This window comes from Pipistrellus hanaki, assembly GCF_964339955.1.
Source record: "Pipistrellus hanaki genome assembly, chromosome: X".
In the NCBI taxonomy this organism is placed as follows: Eukaryota; Metazoa; Chordata; class Mammalia; order Chiroptera; family Vespertilionidae; genus Pipistrellus; species Pipistrellus hanaki.
The window spans coordinates 62,855,466-62,880,942 of NC_140524.1; the positions used below are offsets into that span (position 1 = coordinate 62,855,466).

Consider the following 25,477-nt stretch of genomic DNA (forward strand, 5'->3'; position numbering starts at 1 on the left):
TTTTTTTTTTTTTTTTTTTTTACTGAAAAGAGGCAGTGCACAATATATCCAGATTGGACCACTTTTAACCTCCATGGCCATCATTCTGGTTCAAGCTACCATCTTGTCTCCTTGCTCTGCCTTTGATCTCTGCAGTCCATCAGTCAGAGTAATAAATACTGTTCAATTCTGAATCAGATTACTGATCTGCTCAAAGCCTGGAGATGCTTCCTATCTTTGGACCAATTACCCATGTGGATTTCCCTGGCTGCCTTACCTAAAGTTTCAGTAACCCTCTAGACATTTACTATTCTCTTTCCTTTCTGATTGTTTTTCTCTCCTTACCATTTATCACAATCAGACATAATATATATTATATTCATTTATTTTATATTTTCCCCACAGAATATAAACTTTGTGAGGGTAAAGATTTTTCCCCCCACTATATCCCCAGCACTTAGCAGATTGTCTGTGGTATAGTAAGTGCTCAATTAATATTTGTTGAATGAACCAATCAGGAGCTACAATAGGTGTGTGTGTGTGAGTGTGTGTGTATGTTAATGGGACTGTAGCTGAGGGATAAGGTAGAAAATAGTAATATATGATCATTTTCCTCTGATCAGACCATTATAAATTCTCCCATATATGAGCTCTTTTCTCTTATTCTTGCCCTTTTACTTCTAATCAGATAATAAATTCTAAGTTTTCTTTCCAGGACCATTGCCACTGTCCTCATTAAGTTCTCACACATCATGTCTAGATGTTAGCAAGAATTTTCCACTTATTTTTCCCAATGTCTAATCCACTGTCAATACATTCTTCAAAAATTATGGTACTTGCCCTAACCAGTTTGACTCAGTGGATAGAGCATTGGCCTGCGGACTGAAAGGTTCGATTCCAGTCAAGGGCATGTAACCTGCACATACCCAATGGGGTGTGGGCAGGAGGCAGCTGATTTATGTTTTTCTCTCATTGATGTTTCTAACTCTCTCTCCCTTTCCCTTCCTCTCTGTAAAAAAATCAGTAAAATATATATATTTTTAAAATTATGGTACTTAACAAGCACTAAGAAGTGATGCTTCTCCAGGCCCCTCAAAGTTTGTACCATGTGCAATGGGTAAGGGAGTTTGAAGGACAAAGGGGTGGTAGTGGTTATGTGGAGGGGAGGCATACTTGAAAAGGACATTGTAACTCAACCGGAGACTAATGCAAGGAGGAATCTCAAGGAATAAAAAATTAGCTGAGGAAATGGCTGAATCAGTTGTGAGCATTTTACCACCAGAGGCCTAGGAGTAGTTATGCTATCTGAGGCTCTCAATGGAATGGGGCATAGATTTCTTGTAAAGTTCAGAAATAGATTAATGCTTAAGATAGAAGAGTCGGGGAAATAGTTGTCCTGATTTTACAAACATAATGGTAACACAAGAATGAGAAGAGTCAGAAAAGAAAACTATAAAATTCCATCTTCAGCATTCTCCCTCAAAATTTGTAGGGTGTGTAGGTGACATACCGTAATCTGAAAATTGAAGCTAATGTGCAAGAAAAAAAGGGAATCTGTTTCTTCCTCAGAGTTGCATTCTTTAAAAATATTTGTTTTGTGAAGTTGGTATGAAGACTGAATTTGTTAAAGTGTGATTTGCTTATCATATATATGTACTTATTAACATTCATACATGTGAGCATTATATACAGTATATTGAGAAAGAAAAAAGAGCATGAATTGTGACTCATTATTTTTCATTCTCTATTGATTGTGAAAATTATTTTCTAGCTCATTGCCTGCTAATGAAGGTTAGATAAATACTTCATTCATACTTCCATGGGAAGAAATGTAAAAAATAAGAATTATGACAGATGAAGGGGGAGTTCATGTAGAGCCACTCAAGATCTGAGCCTGTGAGTAAGGCATTGTGTGATGCTGAAATGTCTATAGTGAGAGCGCTTACTGTTTGTGGTTGGAGAGTAAGTGCTCTGCATCTGAAAACTGGGGGATGCACAAAGTCCTGGGAATTGTAAACAAAGGTATTTGTGTACACTGCTACAATGATGAAGTTTAGTGATAACAACAGAGACCATATGGCCCTCAAACCTAAAATATTTGCCATCTGGACCTTTACAGAAAAGTTTACTGACCAGTGGCATACAGAGTTGAATAGAAAATCTACAAGTGCATTGAAGGTAACAAGGATAAGTACTGTCTGTAAAATATTTGTGTCAGTTATATGTGTAGGATATTGATTAGTGATGCAAAATGCATGTCTTACTATGAGGAGCAATCAAAAATAAAATTGAAAAGAACCTTTGTAGTCCATGTTAAGAAATTTGGACTACATTTCAGGAGAAACAATTGACAGGTTTTAAGCAGAGTTGTGATTTAGCCAGAATTGCATTTTAACCAGATCCTCTGACTGGTGGTGTGAAAAAATGTGATTAAGAGAGGCAGGGTGAATGAGAGGAGGCAAATTAAGAGACTAGTTCAGCCACCCAGATAAGGGATGCTATGGCCTGGTTCACAGTGGTGGCAGTGGGAATGAGGAAAGCTTACACATTTTGGGAAAAGCTCCTGTGTGATAATTTCGACTCTGACATTCCATGTTTTTCTGCTAGAAGGGAAAAAAATGAATGCTAGAATAGTGTTGTCTAAGCATCTCGGTGTTCAGCATTTTATGTAACTCAATTCTGACATCCAAAACCCCATGAACCACATCTCAGACTAAGAAAGTGCTGGAAAACCACAGCAAACTGGACAAGAACACTTTAACAACAGGAATTTAAAAATGAGTTGGTCTTTAAATTCTTTATATCTATGCCTCCTTTGGGGAAGCTGGTATATTCATCACCAAAAACTTTATGCATGCAATTGAGATCATCTCTCTCCTCCCTTCCAATTTTTCTTTATCTGACTTCACTTCCTGGTATAGCTCCATGTCAGAGCCCTTGCCCACTGAGAAAGACCAGATGAATGGCCTTTGGGATATTATCCATACCTCTTCAACTCGACCTGAACTATGAAGCAGGAATGAAAACAATTCCTAGGCCTCTGTTGGTAAAGTGCTCACAACTGATTCAGCCAGTTTTCTAGCTAATTTTTTATTCCTTGAGATTCTCCCTTGTAATAGCATGGAGTTTCAATTTCTTTTTCAAGTACACATCCCCTCCATACAATCACTACCACCCCTTTAACCATCAACCTCCCTCACCCTCAACCTACTTTCTGGATCTGAACAAGTAACCAAGGCCTGTTATGAATATATACTGGGATTGACTCCAGCTGTGCTGACCTATAACACATGTGAATACATCCTTGACAGATTGCTTGAAACCCAGAGGGACAGATAAATATAGGGTTACCAGACCTTTATTTCAAGGGCTGTTGACTAGCTAGAGTGTATAAACTCTAAAAGGAGCCATAGACCTGTCATGCATGACAAATGCAACTAGAAAGGCAGGCATTGGGTATAGAAAAAGTAGGGAGATTCCTATGAGGTTTATCAAAAGCCCCTGTGCCTGAAAGTCTCATGGCTACAATTACTTCTTTGGACCATCACATACATTGGGTTCCCAAAGATCTCAGTTAAAATGTTAATATGTTTTCCATTTGGATAAATGCCTTAAAACATTAGCATTCCTTTTCCTTCTTTTTTTTCCCCTTGTTATTGAATTTACTAGAGGCCCAGTGCATAAAATTCATGCACAGGGTGTGGGGGTGTCCATCAGCCCAGCCTGTATCCTCTCCAATCTGGCACCCCTCAAGGTATGTCCGACTGCCCGTGGGATTAGGCCTAAATGGGCAGTCAGACATCCCTCTCACAATCCAGGGCTGCTGGCTCCCAACTGCTCACCTGCCTGCCTTCCTTATTGACTCTAACCACTTCTGCCTGCGAGCCTGTTTGCCCCCAACTTCCCTCCTCTACCAGCCTGGTCACCCCTAACTGCCCTCCCCTGCAGGCTTGATCGACTCCAACTGCCCTCCCTTGTAGGCGTGAACCCTCCCAACTGGTCTCCCCTGCTGACCATCTTGTGATGGCCATCTTGTGTCCACATGGGGGCAGCCATCTTGTGTGTTGGACTTATGGTCAATCTGCATATTACTCTTTTATTAGGTAGTATTCTACTTGGTGCATGGGTGGGGGCCAGCTGGTTTGCCCTGAAGGGTGTCTCAGATCAGGATGGAGATTCCCTTGGGGTGTGGGGCAGCCTGGGAGAGGGGCCTGTGGTGGTTTGCAGGATGGCCACACCCCCCAGTGACCCAAGTGGAGGCACTGGTATCTGGGATTTATTTATCTTCTACAATTGAAACTTTGTAGCCTGGGGTGAAGTCAAGCAAGCCTTCTGCTAGCTCCAAGGCAGCAGGGGATTTATGTATCTTCTATAATTGAAACTTTGTAGCCTTAAGCAGAGGCCTGGGCTGGCCAGGGTGTCAGGAAAGCTTAGCTTCTTCCATCACCTGCAAAGCCCAAGCCTCCCTCCCTCTTTCTCCTTGGCTTCAGCCATCTTGGTTGGGCTAATTTGTATGATCGTTCTGATTGGCTGGTGAGTGTGGCTGGTGGGCATGGCTGGTGGTGTAGCAGTGTGATTGTTAATTTGCATATTACTCTTTTATTAGATAGAATTAGCATTCTTTTTTAATACTCCAGTCAGGAAAAACTTATCAGGTTGATTACCTGCCCCTTAAGAGTAGCAGAAAAGTGTAATAATTTCTAACAGACATGGTTGAACAGGCATAATTTAAATCCTAGTTTCGTTGTTTAGTAACTGTGTGACCTTGGACAAGTCCCCTAAGTTCTCTATGCTTCTAAAATGGAAATCTCATCATCTACCACACAGGGTTACTGTTAGAATGAAGTGGAATGTTTGTAAAGTGTCTGACATATAGTTGGTGCTAAATAAAAGTTTGGCTCCCTTAAACCATTGCAGAGAAAAAAAACAGAAAAGGTAGGAAGGGAAGTAGGGGAGATACAAAAGAGATGAGAACTGTTTGGAAAGTTAGGGGCATACAAGAGAAATTGGACAACTAAAGGAAATTGAGGCTTTGGGCACCTGAAGGAAGTCAAGAAACTCAAAGAGAAGGGAAAGCAAAAACATCAGGGGTTCCCAACAGGACTTTGTGGATTCCCTGTAGTGCATAGGTCATTGACAGGATTAGGTGTGGGTACATCCAGTGAGCCAGGAGTTTCATGTAACAGAGAATCTTGTGTCACTTCCCACTGGCCCTCTTTCTTCACATCAAAAGCATGGTTAGTTTGCCTGACATGTGTAAGTAGGCCATTTGTTGACATGCAAGAAGATTTAGATCTAAAACACTAAGAGAACACCTTTCTGCCCCTATCCTGGAGAATTGTGTTTGAGAGGTTAAGGGTCCCATCCTCTTACAAGTGGCCCACTTACATGCCTCTCTAAGCCATATCTGTAACCCTAAACCAGAATGATAAAAAAGGTTAGTCCTATATTTTTTTCCCTGGAGCCATTGCCACCTCCTATCAGAAACTGCCTTCTTTGTCATCAGTTCACACCATAGTTACTTGACCCCACACACAGCGAATCAATGACACACTATATGAATCGCAAGCAGTTTGTTTTGTTTTGCTCCATAAATTCAAATAGATTTGAGCTTATGCTTCTAATGTGATTGCTCTTTCACTTGAGGTAAAGTTATAGTACTTGTCTGTGACCTTGGATATATCTATGTTGCATATGTTTACTAGTATGCCCCTTATCATATAAGAATTGATTCTTCTCTTGTTCATACTTTGAATGATGTTATTTTAAAAAGGAGTCGCCATTCCCTTTGAGCCATGCCACCCCCAAATAAATGCCAATGGAAGAGGACTAAAGAAAAATCTTTTCTTTGCACTTTTTCTGTGGACTTACTGGAAGCACTTGTAATGACCAATAACATAATGGCCTTCAAGCCAGTAACAGACCAGCCTCCTTGCCATATATCTTTATGAACATTTGTGACTCTGTATGAACATCTATACACACATCAGTGTATGTGACTTTATGTGTCCCAGCATGTCTGTGTTTACATTCTGATATAACATCTGATAAACTGTGGTGCTCAGTAATGTAGCTGGCTATTGCTGTGGTGTTAGGGTTAATTCTGGGGAACACCATGCAATCTCAATTCAATACAAGAGGATATAAATAATGGAAAGATAGAGATCCAGGGAAATAGTGGATTTCCTTGAGATCATTCTTAATTGTCCAGAGACAATAGGTCATGCTGAAGCAATTTAAGCAATTTATGTAGCCTTTAACCACCAAAAGCCCTACTTGAAAATGTTCAGCCATGTGAGTGTGTGTGTGTGCTTTCCTGCCAGCTGCATTCAGAATGAATACTTACAGTCTGAGTGTTAAGTCCAGAGAATAATAGTTTGGATAAAGAAAGCTTGTCAGGGTTTTTACTACAACCTTGTTATGTGCAAAGTGAGTGCCTCTACTATTGCTTTGCTTTCAAACCTGAAGGCATAAAAGGGGCAGCCAGTTCAACTTTGTTTTAAAGTTTCTTTTCCCCTGCTATCAGCCTCTACCATTTCTCACCTTTTAAAAATTAATTCTTCAGATAAGACTCACTATGAAGTTGGCCCAAAGTGGTTTATTTTAAAGAGTGATTTTAGCCGGGACCGGTTTGGCTCAATGGATAGAGCGTCGGCTTGGGGACTGAAGGGTCCCGGGTTCGATTCCGGTCAAGGGCATGTACCTTGGTTGCGGGCATATCCCCAGTGGGGGGTGTGCAAGAGGCAGCTGATCGATGACTCTCCCTCATCGATGTTTCCAACTCTCTATCTCTCTCCCTTCCTCTCTGTACAAAATCAATAAAATATATTTTAAAAAATTATTTAAAAAAAAAAGAGAGAGTGATTTTAGCCCTAGCCAGTTTGGCTCAGTGGATAGAGCATTGGTCCCAAAAGTTCGATTCTGATCAAGGGCACATGCCTGGGTTGCAGGCTCGTTGCAACATGCAGGAGGCAGCCAATCAATGATTCCCTCTCATCATTGATGTTTCTATCTCTCTCTTCCTCTCCCTTCCTCTCTGAAATCAATATTTTTTAAAAAAAATAAGAAAAGAATGATTTTATTTATTTTTTAACAACATAAAATGGTTTTATTGAAAAATAATGGACATTACATCACTATATAAGTTAAAAGTGTACAACATGATGGTTTGATTTACATATATTGTGAAATGATTTTAGTGCTCTTGTTTAAAGTACCACCAAGGAAAGTCTTTACCATTCTGTATATGAATGGATCTTCCTCCACAGATAAAGGTATTGACTGGGGAGGGAAGGAAAGGAAGCACTTAGGAAATTACTGAAGTCTGGCTGAAGGAGAGTCTCATTTTAGAGAGTTGGCAATTGAGTGAAATAAAAAAAAAAAAACAAACAAACAAGAACCTCTTGGGTATAAACACCAATGACCTCACCAAGGGCTGACCTCCTAGGCCTAAATAGTCACTCCCACCCCCAAGCCAACCAACATTCTCCAAGACACATTTCACCAAACACTTAATAATTTTTCCATAATAGCCTTTAATACTAAAATGCATTAAATTTTTGAAGCAGAGAAAACACATTTAAGAGGGAAACAGAGAACCACCAGATAAAAGGAAACAATGTGGCAGATAACACCATTTAAAACATAACTGTAATAATTTAATAAAGCTGCTTTATCATCTTCATAAAATAGACAGAGCGGTGATTGTATTTTTTCTTTTTTTTTCTTTTTACAATGATTCTATCACTGTGAAAATGTACATAACATACAGATCAGCATATACAACAATTTCATCTTCATATAATCAGCAACAGAGACTGCTTAATGAGACATACTTTGCTTCCATCCTTCTAAATTTCCACCCTGGTTTGACAGGTAAACAATAATAGTGTCATCAGGCTCATTCCCCTCACTAGAGGAGCGAAGGCCTAAGCCTTTGCAACTAATACCTTAGCATTCAAATAACACACGGAGGTATTTGTTGCTGAATTCCTAGCTTGAACTAGTCTGGCTCTTGGTCATTAAAGTCTGTATCCTAGCCTTCCTCAGCTGAACTCCAGCCAGTGCCAGTAAAAATTTATTTAACCAGTACTGTAATGGTGTTAGCTGGTTTGTTTGCTAAAGTTAACAGCAACTTTCAGTTAGTAGCAAGTTTATATTTAATTGCCAACACAGCTGGAGCAACAATCAGCATCATCAGTTTTTCCTAATGACCTACAATGCTTTCCAATCAAGATCAGGTTTTTGTGGGTTGTTCCTAACCAAGAGCACCTCACAGTATATATTTCAGACAAGGTGGTTGATTTTCTTTGTTTTACAAAAGCAATATGAGTTATATTTTAAATTAATTCATTTTTGCACAACAAATGACCCACGGGCCAATTCCAGCTTCACAAGAAAACAAAGAGAGCTGCAACAACTTCATTAGGACAATGTGTTTTGCTCTGGAATATTTCAATATCAATATAAAGCCACCCAGTCCCACCCCCACACATCCCCATTGAATATTACTTTGTTACATACTTAAACTAAAGAACAACATCTCAATACACTTCAGTATCAGCAGATACAATTTGACTCATGAAATGACATCCTCAAATGTAATTTTACCGAGAAGGCAAACACTAGGACTGTATACAATGGACTCTTTAAGCTCATTTACGCCAGTTTTTCAAAGTTATTTAGGGTCTTATTACCCTGTGAAAAAAGCCAAGTGAACCAGACTTGTCAAGATGCTTTGGGGAACATTCGACATCAAAATGATCCCCATAAAGGAATGGAATTCGAGTCAGAACTTCTATTATGTACAATAATAATTGTTTTCCCACCCTGGATGCCCAGTCAAGCTGTCCCCTATAACCCTGCCTCTCCCCAAACTGCCCTATGTTCCTGTTGCTTCAAGTGGACCACTTTTTTCTGTTTTTAATGACATGACAGAGCTATATGGAAAATTCAACTGAATTACCTTCATTCAATCAGTTGCAGGCTGAAGTAATACTACCAGAATGATACTCTGAGTGGTTTCAGTTTTCAGTGTTCTAAATTGTATTCCTTTAACATTTTTATTAGTGATCAATGGATCACCATGTCAATGAATTAGTTTAAATAAGCATGTTATATGCAATTAGTTCTATTAGGTAGGTTTATTCTGGAACAGTGATATTCAAACTGTGGCCCCTGGACTAGCTGCATCAGCATCACCTGGGAATTTTAAAATAGACAAAGACTGGCCCCACCCCAGGTTCACTGATTAAGAAATTCCAAGTTTGGAGCCATCAACCTGTGCTTTAACAAGCCCTTAACCTTTAGTGGGCATCTGATCCATATGGGTTGTTAGGCCCCTCCCACAGAGTCTCTGCTTCAGTTGGTCTAGGTGAGAACTAAGAATGATCATTTCTAATAAGTTCCCAAGTGATGTTTTTGCTGCTGGTCCAGGAACTACACTTTGAGAATTACTATCCTTTAGTTACTGGAGGATCCCTTGGTCCATTACCTATTTGGGCAACAATGTGGGCCATAATTTACTCTACTGGCTGTAAGAAGATCAAATGGATAATAAGGATCATTCTGAACAGGTTCAAAAGTTAATTGGTATATGAAAAGGAAAACAAAAAAAAGAGATTCCACATAGCATGGCTCCCCTCTTCCTATTCCTTGTATATAGTATACTCCAATATTGAGGGGAAAACAAACAATCAATGCAAATTAAACCCTTTATGTCAAATGAGGAAGTTTACCTACCCTGGGGTATGCATAAAACAAGTAAAGCAAGACTAACTCCTCCTCAAAAGGGACATCAGAATAAATGAAATGGACTTCTTTAGGATTTAGGAACTAAAATTGCTTTTGCATATCTAATTTTATAACATATTTAGAAAGGGAAAAGTAAGAATATTTGGCTCTCTGGCCTTTGTGACTTTTTATCAGACATGTTGAAAAAAAGGGTGAAAAATATGAGCCAAATTGATATTTAGGATCCTTGCACAAAATTCCTATTTGCAGGGCAGCCTTCCTATAAAACAGCTTACAGAGCCCTCCTAGGATGCACTTGTGCTTCTGGGAGGATATATACATCAGAAAATTGTGGAGGGAGACGTTTTCTTAATAAGGGGACTTATCTAAACATGCTCAATCAAGGGTATGGAAGCCAAAAAGTCTCTAACTTCCCACTGAAAACAAAATATTTTGACAGGAACAAATGATTGTTCTATGGCTGGGTTCTGAATTCTGAGAAGAGGGGATGAGAGAGAGAGATGCAAAATCAACGCCATTGCTACTCTAACCATTTTAAACTTGGCTGATAAGAGGTATGGTAGCCAGTGGCCTCTCTGGCTCAATAGCCAAATAATATTTAATGTTCCCACTTTCAGTTTTTTTATTCCCACTAAGCATAATAGGAACTACACTGGAACCAAAATAATCAAATTTGACTTAAAAGTGACCTTGAGGTGATAGATAGGAACATAATATCAAGACGGATCAGGTGAGGAGCAATCTAAATTCTACAGGTAGTCATCATTACTTAAAGGGAAAAGAGTTTATTTTAATTTATTAATTAAATAGTCATTCGCAAACAGAAATGCATGCCTAATTCAAAATCTACTACTAAAATGGGTCAAAGGGGGAAAATGTATCAGAGAGAGTAAAATGAGCCAAGATGAAGATGCTATAGCAATTGATTACTAATCACTTCAGTTTCAAGGGGAAATCTGCAGCCACACCAATAATTTGTATGAGGTAGTATTCAGCACTAAATAAGAAATAAGGATGAATTTGTAGCTTTATTATAGGTTCTTTTTCAGAAATATTCTCCCCTACCTAACTCCATTTCACTGCCTTACCCTCCCTTCCTGAAAACCCTTACCCCCTATAAAAGAACATATTCATAATAATGTATAAAGCCAGGAACTCAGGTAAAAAATAACTAAAACATTTAAAAGAGCTGAGTTATCTACATAAACTTAAGAAAATAAATTCTCTTTTGCATTCTAATGTTCTAATCTCTAAGCCAGTGGTTCTCAACCTTCCTAACGCTGTGACCCTGCAATACAGCTCCTCATGTTGTGGTGACCCCAACCATAAAATTATTTTGTTGCTACTTCATAACTGTAATTTTGCTAGTGTTATGAATCATAATGTAAATATTTGATATGCAGGATGTCTTAGGCAACCCCTGTGAAAGGGTTATTCGACCCCCAAAGGGGTCATGACTCACAGGTTAAGAACCGCTGCTCTAAGCTTTTTTATTGGGTACTTTTGAATTTAAAAAACTAAAACCAGTGAGAACAGAACCACAAAACTTGTTTCTCTAGAAACAACTCTTGAACTCTTAAGCTGCAAGAATACTAGTGAATATTAATAGACAGTTTATAAATGAGGGAGTTGAAAGAATGTTAAACAAAAAATGTGTATAACAAACTTGTTAATAAAAAAGGTGTATTCCTAGCCTACAGCAAAGAGTTAGCTAAATCTAAAGAATTTTTATTTTAATGGTTTCCTGTTCGCGTTTTTATTTTTAAAAAGTATTAGTCATAAAAAGATGAGTTCAAGTGTCCAAGTGTCTCCATATAGAAGGCACAGAAATTGAGATAGTAATGCTGTTACCTGCTACCTGTCTTTTTCTAAAAGTACATTTAGTACTGCTTATACAATCCCAAATTATAATCCTGCACTACACAGCAACATGGAGTTCTCAATTCCACCCCATGACATGCTTTGTAGTATAATTCTAATCATGACTGGGAAACACTGAATCAGGAAGTGTATCTAAAAATATGCTAATTTAGATCTCAAAATAGATTCAGTCTTTTTTAATTTTATAATAGGTGATTGGAATCAGGGAATTTCTAAGCCTGGAAAATGATAACTTCATGAGCAACTTTCCTGTTCAGGGCCTGAAAATTAGAAAAATTGATTTCATGTAACTTTCAGCACAGTATTTCTGACAAATTAGATAGCAGAATATAAAAAAAAAAAAATGACTTTCTGCAACGATCTATCACAGATCTGGGCAGAAGACTGAAAGGCAGGCAAAATACTCTACAAGGTGTGAGCAACCACTCCATTGGTATCTTCCAAGAGTGAGTATCCCAAAGTACTTATCTATACGTGTGGTATTACTTATTCACTTGCCATCTCAGTTTGCACTTTGTTTTTAACTGTAGTTTTATTTATTTTTTAAGAAAAAAAAACACCAATCTCTAAAAGTCTTTTGCCATCACCACACACATAGCAATTTGCAATATCAAATACAACAATAGCACAGCTAGCAAAAGGGTTCTTAAAGCAGGGGTGTCCACAGCAAAGTAGCGGCATTGGAAACTACTTGAGCTTCATAAACAATCTTTTAGGGGCTCAATTTCACATCACTGAATCAATTAATAGTACACAATAAATGACCATTAACTTGCCTACACTACAAAACAGTGGCAAGCTTATTAAAAGTGTCCACAGCTTTTTTTTTCTTTTTTAAATGTAATCCTCCACAAACAATGTAATTTATATTATAATTTTGACATAGAAAAATATATAAATTCAAACACTTATACATAATACTTTTCACAACTGAATTCATCTGTTTCCCCAACATCAAGGCCCCATGAACAACTCAAGCCAAAGCTAATTTGCTCCAACCGAACACCCCTGCTGCTTGTGGAAACAAGGGATTGTCACAAAATGATAGTCATTTATAAACAATACATTTAGGGAAAGCTCTGAAATACAGCCACTCAAGAACCAACCATTGGTGAGTAATTAAAATGATCAGCTCCTGCTTCTTCGCTAGCCAGCATGGTTTCTTCTTCCCCGAGACTGGTTTAGAGAACGATATCCTTCAGACGCTTCATGCCAGGAGACTCTTTGTTGCGACCCTCCTTCAGAATGGGGTTGACCTCATGCATGACTTTCTCGCTGTCAGCTCCACGAGGCTCAGCTTCAGAGGGACGAGAAGGACCACTGTTGACATACTGCTCCAGATCGCGGGCGGGTGGTGCCAGGGCAACGGTGTAAGACACGGAAGGCTTGGTAGGCAGAGGGCTCTTGAGGTGCAGAGGGGAAGTGACAGGGCTAATAGCTTCACAGCCATTGCCCGCCTCCCGGATAGCGCTATTGACTTTGGGGCTGCAGATGGTCACATCGACAGTCCTCCTGCCTTTCAGGGTGGGCCTCTCCTCAGTGGGGTGGTCGCTGACATCTTTTCCAAAGGTTGCGAAAGTCCGCTTGGTGGGGCCGCAGTCGTCATAAGCCTCAACATCAGCAGCAGTAGCTTCAATGGACAGAGCGATGATATTCCGCACGTTTTCAGGGGACTTGGAACGGGTGGGCAGGGGGTTCCGGGGCATCCAGCACCTGTCAGAGTGGCCAAGAATCCGGCATTCTTCCCTGCAGTGAAATCCCTCATTCTGATCTGTTTGGAGAAAATAAAATGTCAATTACATCAGTTTTTCCCAGGAATCATTCTTACTCTCTAACCTTCTGATTTCTTAGGTGTATACAGGCCCTTCCCGGGAATGGAACTTATAGATAGTCCTTTATTGCCTTTTGGGACAAGTGTGAAGAATTGGAATATATATATATATATATATATATATATATATATATATATATATATATATATATATAAATTTGATTTCAGGGTGGAAGGGAGAGGGAGAAAGACATAGAAACACCAATGATGACTGAGAATCATTGATCAATCAGCTGCCTCTTGCACCATGGGGGATCAAGCCCGCAACCCAGGCATATTCCCTGATCAGGAATTAAACCATGACCTGCTGATTCATAGGTTGATGCTCAACCACTGAGCCACCCACCGTGGCAGGGCTAGACTTGGATTTTTAAAAGGCTGTAGACCTTCCCCTGTAAATGACCCCCCCCTTTTTTTTAAATATATTTTATTGATTTTTACAGAGAGGAAGGGAGAGAGTTAGAAACATCGATGAGAGAGAGTCAACGATCAGCTGCCTCTTGCACGCCCCCTACTGGGAGTGTGCCTGCAACCAAGGTACATGCCCTTGACCAGAATCAAACCCGGGACCCTTCAGTCCGCAGGCTGACACTCTATCCACTGAGCCAAACTGGTTTCGGTTAAATGTCCCCTTTTTATTACTGTTTTCACTGTTCCCACTGTTGACAAAACTAAAAACCTAAAGGGAAACAATTGTCAGAGGGGAGAGGTTTGAAGGGCCGTGTGAAAAAGGTGAAGGGATTAAAAACAACTACCCATAGACACAGACAACAGTTTGGTGATAGCAAGAGAGAAAGGGGTGTGGAAGGAGGTAGAAGAAGATAAAGGCGGGATAAATGGTGACAGAGACTTGAATCTGGGTAATAAACACACAATACACTGTGGAAATGATGCATTATGAAAGCATACATTTAAATCCTATATAATTTTGTTAAACACTGTCACTCCAATAAGTTCAATAAAGATAAAAATGCACACTATGATAAAATTATATATTTTTAAAAAAGTTTATCCTGAGAGTCAAGACACTGAAAGCCAGCATTGTATTGACAAGTGCTGCTAAAAATCAACTGTATTTGAGAGTGGTTACAGCAGCAGAAGTAGCGGAAGCAGAGCAGGTAATGCAACAGTCAGTATATCTGAGAAGTTTTAGCCATGTTTTTGAGCAACAGCACTTCCAACCACATATCCACCCTACCTGTCAATGAAATTGAGTGCTTAAATTTGGGTTGGTATCATGCTATCTTTGAAAGCCCAATTACTTCACCTTTTTTAAATTACTTTATTGATAAAGGTATTACATATGTGTCCTTATACCCTATTACCCCCCATCCCTCACCTCATGCTTTCACCCCTATGTTGTCTGTGTCCATTGGTTAGGCTTCTATGCATGCATACAAGTAGTTTGGTTGATCTGTCCCCCTAACTCCCACCCTCCCCTAACTTTCCTCTAATGTTTGACGGTCTGACCAATGTTTCTCTGTCTCTGAATCTGTTTTTGTTCATCAGTTTATGTTGTTCATTATTTTCCATAAATGAGTGACATCATGTGATATTTAAATTTCTCTGACTGGCTTATTTCACTTAGCATCATGCTCTCCAGTTCCATTCATGCTGTCGCAAATGGTTTAAGAACTCCTTTTTTATGGCAGCTTAGTATTCCATTGTGTAGGTGTACCACAGTTTTTAAATCCACTCATCTGCTGATGGGCACTTAGGCTGTTTCCAAATTTTAGCTATAGTAAACTGTGGCACTATGAACACAAGGGTGCATATATGCTTTCTGATTGGTGTTTCTAGTTTCTTGGAATATATTCCTAGAAGTGGGATCACTGGGTCAAATGGCAGTTCCATTTTTAGTTTTTTGAGAAAACTCCATAATATTCTCCCCAGTGGCTGGACCAGTCTGCATTCCTACAAGCAGTGTATGAGTGTTCCTTTTTCTCCTCATCCTCACTAGCACTTGTCATTTATTGATTTGCTGATGATAGTCATTCAACAGATGCGAGATGATACTGCATTGTTTTGATTTGCATTGATTAGTAACTTTGAGCATGTTTTCATATGTCTCTTGGTCATCCTTATGTCTTCTTTTGAAAAGTATCTATTTAGGTCTGTTGCCCATATTTTGATTTGGTTGTTTAGCTTCTTTTTGTTAAGTTGCATTAGTTCTAAGTAAATACTGGAGATTAAACCCTTATCAGTGATAACATTGGCAAATATGTTCTCCCATGCATTGGGCTCTCTTGTTGTTTTATTGATGGTTTCTTTTGCTGTGAAAAATCTTTTTATTTTGATGTAGCCCCATTTGTTTCTTTTCTCTATAGTTTCCTTTGCCCAAGGAGCAGAATGAATGAAAAAATTGCTTTGACATATGTCTGAGATTTTGCTGATTGTGGATTACTCTAGTATTTTTTTTTAATCATTTCCCATCTTATGATTAAGTCCTTTGTCCATTTTGAGTTGATTTTTGTGTATGTGTAAGTTGGTGGTCTAGTTTCATTTTTTTACATGTATCTGTCCAATTTTCGTATTGAAGAGATGGTCTTGACTCCATTGTATGTTCATGCCTCTTTTGTCAAATATTTATTGAAAGTGACTTGGGTTGATTTCTGGGTTCTCTATTCCATTCCATTCATCTATACATCTGTTCTTGTGCCAGTACCAGGCTTTTTGAGAACAGTGGCTTTGTAATACAGCTTGATATCTGGTATTGAGATCCCACCTACTTTGTTCATCATTCTCAGGATTGCTGTGGCTATGCAGTGTTATGTGTGTTTTTATTTGTTTTGTTTATTTATTTGTTTGTTTGTTTTGTTTTTTATTCCAGATGAATTTTTCGAAAGTTCATTCTGTGAAATGTGTTGTTGGTATTTTAATGGGGAGTGCATTGAATCTCTCTCTCTCTCTCTCTCTCTCTCTCTCTCTCTCTCTCTCTATATATATATATATATATATATATATATATATATATATATATATATACATACATTTTTTTTTGTAATATGGACATTTTGATGAAGGTGATTCTACCAATCCATGAGCACGATATGTTCTTCCATCTGTTTATGTCTTCCTCTATCTCTTTTTTCAGTGACCAATAGTTTTCTGAGTAGATGTCTTTTAATTATTTAATTAAGTTTATTCCTAGGTATCTTAACTTTTTGGTGCAATGGTAAGTGAAATTGTTGTTTTAGTCTTTCCTTCTGTAAGTTCATTGTTGGTGTATAGAAATGCCACAGATTTATTGGCATTAATTTTGTATCCTGCTATATTGACGAATTCATTTTTTAAGTCTAATAATTTTTTATGGAGTTCTAAGGTTTTCTATGTACATTATCATGTCATTTGCAAATAAGGACAGATTTACTTCTGCTTTTCCAATTTGGATGCCTTTTATTTCTTCCTTTTATCTGATCACAATAGCTAGTACTTCAGTACTATGTTCAATAAAAGTGGTGAGAGTGGGCATTCCTGTCTTGTTCCTGTTCTTAGGGGAAATGGTTTTAGTTTTTGAACATTGAGTATGATGTTGGCTATGGGTTTGTCATATATGGCTTTTATTATGTTGAGTTATGATCCTTTTATTCCCACCTTGTTGAGAGTTTTTATCAAGAAAGGGTGTTGGATTCTCTCAAATGCTTTTTCTGCATCAATGGAGATGACTATGTGATTTTTATCTCTCAGTTTGTTTATGTGATGTATCACATTTGTTGATTTGCGGATATTGTACCATCCTTGCATCCCCAGGATAAATTATACTTGGTCATGGTGTATGATCTTTCTGATGTACTGCTGGATTCAATTTAGTAGAATTTTGTTGAGGATTTTAGCATCTATATTCATGAGGGATGTTGGCCTGTAATTCTCTTTCATTGTGTTGTCTTTATCCAGTTTTGGTATTAGGGTGATGCTAGCTTCATAGAATGATCTTGGAAGTGTTCCTTTCTCTTGAATATAATGGAATAGTCTGAGGAGGATAGGTTTTAGTTCTTCCTTGAATATTTGGTAAAACTCCCCTGTGAATCCTTCTGGCCTTGGGCTTTTGTTTGCTGGAAGCTTTTTGATGACAGCTTCAATTACTTCCATAGTTATTGTCCTATTGAGATTTTTAGATTCTTCCTGATTTGAGTTTTGGAAGGTTGTAATTTTCTAAGAATATGTCCATTTCCTCTAGGTTGTCTAATTTGTTAGAATAGAGTTGTTAATAGTATTCTCTTTTAACAATCCTTTGTATTTTTGTGGTGTCTGTTGTTATTTTGCATTTCATTTCTGATTTTATTTGGGTCCTCTCTCTGCTTCTTGGTGAACCTGGTAGAGGTTCATCAATATTGTTTATCCCTTCAAAGAACCAGCTGTTGCTTTCCTTGATCTTTTGTATTGTTTTTTGTTTTTGTTTTTCTTTGTTTGTTTTTTGTCTCTAGGTCATTTATTTCTGCTCTGATCTTTATTATCTCATTCCTTCTACTCACTCTGGCCTTTTCTTGTTGCTCTCTTTCTAATTCCTTGAGTTGTAGAGTTAGATGTTTTATTAGCATTTTTTTCTTGTTTTCTCAGGTAGGCCTGTAGAGCTATAAACTTCCCTCTCAGGACTGTTTTTATTGTGTCCCATAGATTTCGGATTGATGTGTTTTTATTGTCATTAGTTTCCAGGATTTTTTAATTTCTTCTTTGATCTCTTTGGTAACCCAATCACTGTTTAGTAGAATGCTGTTCAACTTCCAAGTGTTTGAATTTTGGGGGGTTGTTTTTATTGTAGTTCATTTCTAATGTTATGCCATCGTGGTGTGACAAAAAAATACTTGATATGATTTCAATCTTCTTGACTTTAGAAAGACTTTGCTTGTGACACAATATATATTGTCTATTTTTTTAAATTTCCCATGTGCACTTGAGAACAACATATATTCTGTAAATTTGGAGTGAAATGTTCTGAAGATGTCAATTAAGTCCATCTGACCTAGTCAGTCATTTAGGATTGCCATTTATTTGCTGATATTTTCTCCAGAGCCATGGTTGGCAAACTGTGGTTCAGGAGCAAAATACCACTGGCTGGGCGAGTTTATTTTGAAGAAGTGACATTAGAAGTTTAAGTTTAAAAAATTTGGCTCAAAATAAATTTCAATCATTGTACTGTTGGTATTTGGCTCTGTTGACTAATGAGTTTGCCAACCACTAGTCTAGAGGATTTATCCAGTGATGTCAATGGTGTATTAAAGTAACCTAAAATGATTGTGTTGCTGTTGATCTCTCTCTTGATATCTTCCAGGAGTGTTTTTTTTTGTTTGTTTGTTTTTTTAAATGTATCTGGGTGCTCCTGCATTGAGTGAATATATGTTTATCTGGGTTATATCATCTTGTTGTATCAATTCCTTTAGTATTATGAAGTGGCCTTCCTTATCTCTTGTTATGGCCTTCACTTTGAGATCTATTTTGTCAGATATAAGTATTGCTACCTTAGTTTTTGTGGGGTTTTTTTTTGTTTGTTTTTTTTTTTTGTATTTCCATTTGCCTGAAAGGTATTTTTCCATCCCTTCACTTTCAGTCTATGTGATTCCCTTGTTCTGAGGTGGGTCTCTTGTAAACAGCATATATATGGATCATGTTTTGTTTTGTTTTGTTTTGTCTTAATATATTTTATTGATTTTTTTACAGAGAGGAAGGGAGAGGAATAGAGAGCTAGAAACATCAATGGGAAAGACACATCGGCCAGCTGCCTCCTGCACACCGCCCACTGGAAATGTGTCCACAACCAAGGTACATGCCTTTGACTGGAATCGAACCTGGGACCTTTCAGTCCACAGACCAATGCTCTATCCACTGAGCCAAACCGGTTTTGGCAATGGATCATGTTTTTCATCCATTCAGCCACTGGATGTCTTTTGATTTGGAGCAAATACTCTGTTTACATTTAAAGTTATTATTGAAAGGTGCTTGTTTATAGCTATTTTTATTATTTGTGCCTATGTTCTTTCTTACATTTTTGTTTCTTTTTATACCAGTCCCTTTAGCATTTCTTGTATTGCTGGCTTGATAGTGATAAACTCCCTTAGCCTTTTTTTTTTTTTTTTTTTTCAGTGAAGCTTCTTATTTCCCCTTCAATTTTGAATAATAGTGTTGCTGGATAGAGTATTCATGGATTCAGTCCCTTGCTTTGCATTACTTTATAAATTTCCTTTCATTCTTTTCTGGCCTGATGTGTTTCTGTTGAGAAAATATTTGATTATTTAATCCCTTGTATGTAACTTTCTGTCTCTCTCTTGCAGTCTTTAAGATTCTATCTTTGTCCTGAACATTTGCCATTGTAATTATGATGAGTCTTGGTGTGGGTCTTTTTGGGTTCATCTTGTTTAGGACTCTCTGTGCTTTTGTGACTGTTTTCTTCCCCACTTCAGGGAAGTTTTATGACATTATTTCTTCAAATAGGTTTTCTAAACCTTGTTCCTCTTCCTATTGTTCTGGCACCCCTATTATTCATATGTTGCTTCACTTCATACTGTCCCATAGCTCCCTTAGTCTCTCCTCCTGTCTTTTCATTGTTTTTCTCCAATTGAAGTTCAGTTTGAGTGTGTTTTGCTTCCCTGTCTTCTAATTCTCTAATTCGGTTCTTTACTTCTTCTAATCTACTGTTGAAACTTCCCATGGTGCTTTTTTTTTTTTTTTTTTTTTTGTGTGTGTGTGTGTGTGTGTGTGTGTTTTGTTTGTTTGCTTGTTTTTTACTATAGCTATATCCCTCTTTATTTCTTCTTGATTCTTACATAAGTTATTAATTTTTTTCATCCATTTCTTCTTGATTCTTACATAAATTGTTGATTTTTTTTTATTCATCCAGTTTATCAACTATATGACCCTTATTCTGAATTCTTTTTCTGACATGTTGCATGCCTTTGTTTCACTTAGCTGCTTTTCTGGTGATTCCTCCTTTTCTTTCCTTTGTGGGTTTCTCTATCTATCTATTTTTGGTCTCACCAACTGACCTAGATGTCAAGTTGTGCAGGGGCTGTTCCTTGGGTGGCAGTGGCTCCTGAGGCAGTGGTTGATCTTCTGGTGGTCACAGAAGCGGCTGCTCCTCATTTAGCAGTGGCTTCTTGGGTGGTTGTTGTTCATAGCAGTGGCATCTCCTCTGGCTGGTGGGGGAGGCTACTTGCAAAGCTGCTGCTCCTTCTATGGGAGTGGGCTGATCACAAAGCTGCTGCTCCTAGGATGGGGTAGGCTGTGGGCAGCTGTTGCTCATTGGACTGGGTGGGCTGTTCATGTGGCTGCTGCTTTTTGTATTGGGTCTGTCTGCACACTGCTGCTGTACTCCAGATGGGGCAGGCTGCTTGGCATCACTTGTTTTTGACCATCAGTCCCACCAGTCAATCTTCTCACTAACTATTTGCATAACTTAATTTCCCATTAGAATGAACATAATGACCTCTGTTCCTTCCATCTGACCCACAAATTTCATTGGCCCTATGCACACATCACTCATAGGTTGAGCATCATTTAATTATACCCAAGTAGCCATCCCTCCTTATCTTCTTTATCTGCAGATTTTGAATGTCATATTTCTTAAAGAAATCTTCCATGGATTTCCAATCTCAGCAGATAGAGCTCATAATTATTGGTGAGATGTGTTTGTTTCTCATTTTACATTAAGTTCTTTTAAGATTAAGTTTTTAATTTGGCTTTCAGAGAAGCTTTCTACATGAGCTTCATGAAAGCATGAGGCCAGGTTAATTTCTGCCTGTCTATTGGTAGAACTGTTAATCTCAAGGTCTAATTTACATCCTTAGTTTTCCAGAACCATTAATATTTATGTTACATTTTGGCATGAGGTTGACCTAATAAAAATTTTCATCATATTGAATAAAGCATCAAAATATAAGCAGCTTAAGATTTATTTTAAAAAAATAAAAAAAGAAAACAAAAACAAAAAACTCTGGGGTAGGGAGACAGAAAAGATCACAAAGACAAAAAGTGCATGCCACCCCCCAAAATTGGAAATGCATGTTGTGACTGCTCTTTTGTAGGAGGAGGAAGTCTACTACTCAGTGCCTTGCCTGATATCAGCCTACATATAACACACCTTCCTTATATAGGAAGGTGTGTTATATGTAGTTGTTGTTTGATTGTTTTCAGTGAGTAAATATTGGGTCGGCAGCTAAGTAATTGCGGGTTTCACACATATATGGCTTCAGTTGAATTTTTAGGTTTGCAGACGTAGTACAAATGTAAAACACATTTTGTTATTGATAGTTGGCTATTCAGCTGTTAATCAGTAAAAAAAGTTTTTTGATCTGTTTTGTAGTTTTCGTTTGGCGTTCGTTGAAAAATGGAAAATCAAAAGGAACATTTTCGTCATATTTTGCTTTTTTATTTCCGCAAAGGGAAAACGCATCGCAAGCTCATAAAAAGTTATGTGCTGTTTATGGTGACGAAGCCTTAAAAGAACGGCAGTGTCAAAATTGGTTTGCCAAATTTCGTTCTGGTGATTTTTCACTCAAAGATGAAAAACGCTCTGGTCGTCCAGTTGAAGTTGATGACGCCCTAATCAAAGCAATAATCAATTCGGACTGTCACAGTACAACACGTGAGATTGCAGAGAAGCTTCATGTATCACATACATGCATTGAAAATCACTTAAAACAACTTGGCTATGTTTTAAAACTCGATACATGGGTTCCTCACGAAATTAAAGAATCACAGTTAATGCAACGCATTAGCAGCTGCGATTTGCTAAAGAAACGTAATGAAAATGATCCATTTTTAAAACAACTGATAACTGGCGATGAAAAATGGGTTGTTTACAACAATATCAAGCGGAAAAGATCGTGGAGCAGGCCAGGTGAACCAACTCAAACAACATCAAAAGCTGATATTCATCAAAAGAAGGTTTTGTTATCAGTTTGGTGGGATTACAAAGGAATTGTCTACTTTGAACTCTTACCACCCAACCGAACGATCAATTCTGATGTCTACATTGAACAACTAACGAAATTAAACAATGCAGTTGAAGAAAAGCGGCCCGAATTGACAAATCGAAAAGGTGTTGTATTCCATCATGACAATGCAAGGCCACACACATCTTTGGTCACTCGGCAAAAATTAATGGAGCTTGGTTGGGATGTTTTGCCACATCCACCATATAGTCCTGACCTTGCACCATCTGATTACTTTTTGTTTCGATCTTTACAAAACTCCTTGAATGGTAAAAATTTCAATAATGATGATGATGTCAAATCGTACCTGATTCAGTTTTTTGCTAATAAAAACCAGAAGTTTTTTGAACGTGGGATTATGATGCTGCCTGAAAGATGGCAAAAGGTCATTGATCAAAATGGGCAATACATTACAGAATAAAGTTATTTAGTTCCATGAAAAAATTGTCTTTGATTTTCTTTAAAAAATCCGCAATTACTTAGCTGCCGACCCAATAACATACCAAAGAGGCACTGCTCTGCCTTAATCATCAAAGGCTATTTTAGTAAAGGGACACATGAAAGGGGACTCAAGAAATAATTGATTAGTTGAGTATATAAATTATCATTTTGAGAAAATATATTGGAAGCAACTAAATGGCCAGGCATAATCCAGGCTGAGATAAGAATTCAACAAAACTGTGAAACATGGCCCTTGGCCTAGTTTAAACTGCTGAAAAGAGAACCAGAGGTAAAATTTCTTCCCAATACCGGGTCACAATTTGACAATTTAAATTTAAGATTACCAATTTATGTCCCATTTCAGTGCTGTAGAAAGAAACATTCACAATTTTGCAACTGAAACCAAATAAATTAGCATTATCACCAAAAAGATAAGTGCTTTTCACATAGATAAGACAATGCTTCTGCAAACTTTGGCACAGTTCCAAGTCAGGGTTGCATGGTTCCCTCTGCAAAATGAAGGATGTATCTGCTACTTCCTGCAAACTCCTAGTGCTGCTATCTATCCAATAGCCTATGTTCCTGGAGGCAAAAAGTATAAAAAGTAAGGAAAATATGTTGGGACAACTTGAGAAGCACTTTATGTAGACCTAAACATTACAAGTGGAACAGTCTATGGCTGATCCACCCACAATCAGTTTGATTCAAATCTAGTGCTTTCTCCAGGAGACCCTACAATCCCTGCAGTAGGACAGAATTTATGTTTAGTTTCCCAAAAATATGTTTCTTCTTCTTTATCTTCTCTGAGGCCCATCTCATATCTTTCCAAGTAATAGCTCTAAAGAATTTGTGTGAATGTTCATTTAAAGGTAGAGAATAAGGAGTTGCAAGTGAGGGAACAGCTCAATAATTAGCTTCTGTTTCTACAAATCTAAACAAGTGTCACCTGGAAGCCAACAAAAAATGTCCAGAAGGCTATGGAACCTTGTCCTTTTTGGTCCTAATTTAGGATAGAAAGGCATATAGGCCTTAGCCTTTTAGCCCTACAATCATGGACATGTAACCAGCTATTAAGAGAAAATCCCAGCTGATCTTCAGATTGATATTATATGCCACTTGCTAACACTTCTAAAGCAGAACAATGGTAAACTACATTCTAATGGAATCCTCTCAATGAGCTTAACATAAAGCTCGAATTTCTTTTAAGTTTTAGTATCAAGTGGCTGTCTTCATATTTGGAGATGCAGGTTGTTGTTGTTTTTTAAACACAATTCAGTAGGGAAATGCCATGCATTTGTTACTCCATATCTAAGTACAGTGCTCCTTCCCTATAGTAGGCTGCTTCAAATAAACAGCAGGATGAGACCTGGAGCCCCAGCACACAGAGAGCAGAGACCCCAGTGACAGACAAGTCAAAGATCTTACGAATCTAGTTAGACTAGAGTAGGAAACTGTCTTCTCAGAAGCTTCTCTGCAGATACTTTCAGCTTACCCACTGTCTAGTGAATAAATAATTCTTTGGAAAGAGAAAAAAGTAAACTCAGTGCTACAAGGAATGCAATCAGTCTAAGGCTGACCCACCAACCTAGCTAAGCTTACCTCAGCTCTATATGAGCTAGAATAATATGCAATTTTCTTGTATTAATTATGTGAACTTATTTTGTGCACTGTCCTTACTTCATGCAAGTGAAGAATTGAATATAAGAGAATCTTTCATTCACAGTGTCTCACCCTGGCTTAGATCTGACTTCTTTATTTCATTAAATCTTGACCAAGAGCAGTGACTTGTTGCTTATCATTTTTGGTACCATACACTAGTTGGTGACATTTGTGACAATACAATTAAGATAAAATCCAATCTGGCTGTAGTGTTTATAGTCATATAAAATATGAAAGAAAACATGGTGAATATAGAAAAATATATTCTCAGCCCAAGGTAACCTACATTCATAAATGCACTGAAGATAAATTACTTTTTAAACATCAAAACTTCAGTTTAATAAAAAATTATGTTTGTATTAAAAGTGAGAAAATCATAATACAAAGCCCCTTAAGAAGAACAATGAAGACAAACCAGATGTAAAAAAGCAAAGAAGCTAGTTCTGGAATTGCATAGGGCTTGTACAAACTATATGTCTGCCATAATGTAGTATTATGTCTGGGGATGGAGATATGAGACTAGAAAGGAACCATTTTGTGTTATCACAAATTAACTGTCAAAATGCTGACTTTAGTTAAAACAAATGTAAGCTAAAAATTCACTAATTTCCTGCTAAGATTGCTCTTAGGAGCCTTTTTTGTAACTCTTTACCTTGCTACATCTTTCTCTGAAAGTACTTACTTGAGCCTTACTTAAGCAAAGCAAAATGTAGGACATTAAAATCCAGAATTGTGGGACATATAATTCATTACTACATACAGATAAATTCAAATGTTCACATGATTAGGTATAAATGATGAATTTGTAAATTGGTTTTTCCTGCCTCTTAACCTGGCCCCAGGTTTTTCAAAATAAAAGTTAAAAAAAAATAGAATAAGTTTGGAAAAGGAACACAAGTCTTGAGGCCATAGAACTCCTTAGTTCAATGCAGATCATATTACTTTAGATAAAAAAAATGAAGAATAAAAACAGAGAAAAATAAAGCTTCTTCAATCCGTGTTGCAATAA

The 25,477-nt window shown here is 37.7% G+C and overlaps 1 protein-coding gene across 5 annotated transcripts in view; it reads right to left on the reverse strand.

Moving 5' to 3' along the window:
* Nucleotides 1–7,123: 7,123 nt before the first annotated feature.
* Nucleotides 7,124–25,477, reverse strand: part of PCDH19 (protocadherin 19) — a 126,157-nt gene continuing 107,803 nt past the window's right edge. For all 5 annotated transcript variants that reach the window (XM_084869438.1, XM_084869437.1, XM_084869436.1 and 2 more), the window contains one exon: nt 7,124–13,384. In XM_084869438.1, coding sequence (XP_084725564.1) covers nt 12,795–13,384 — 590 coding nt within the window. In that variant the 3' untranslated portion in view covers nt 7,124–12,794. The remainder of the gene's footprint in view (nt 13,385–25,477) is intronic.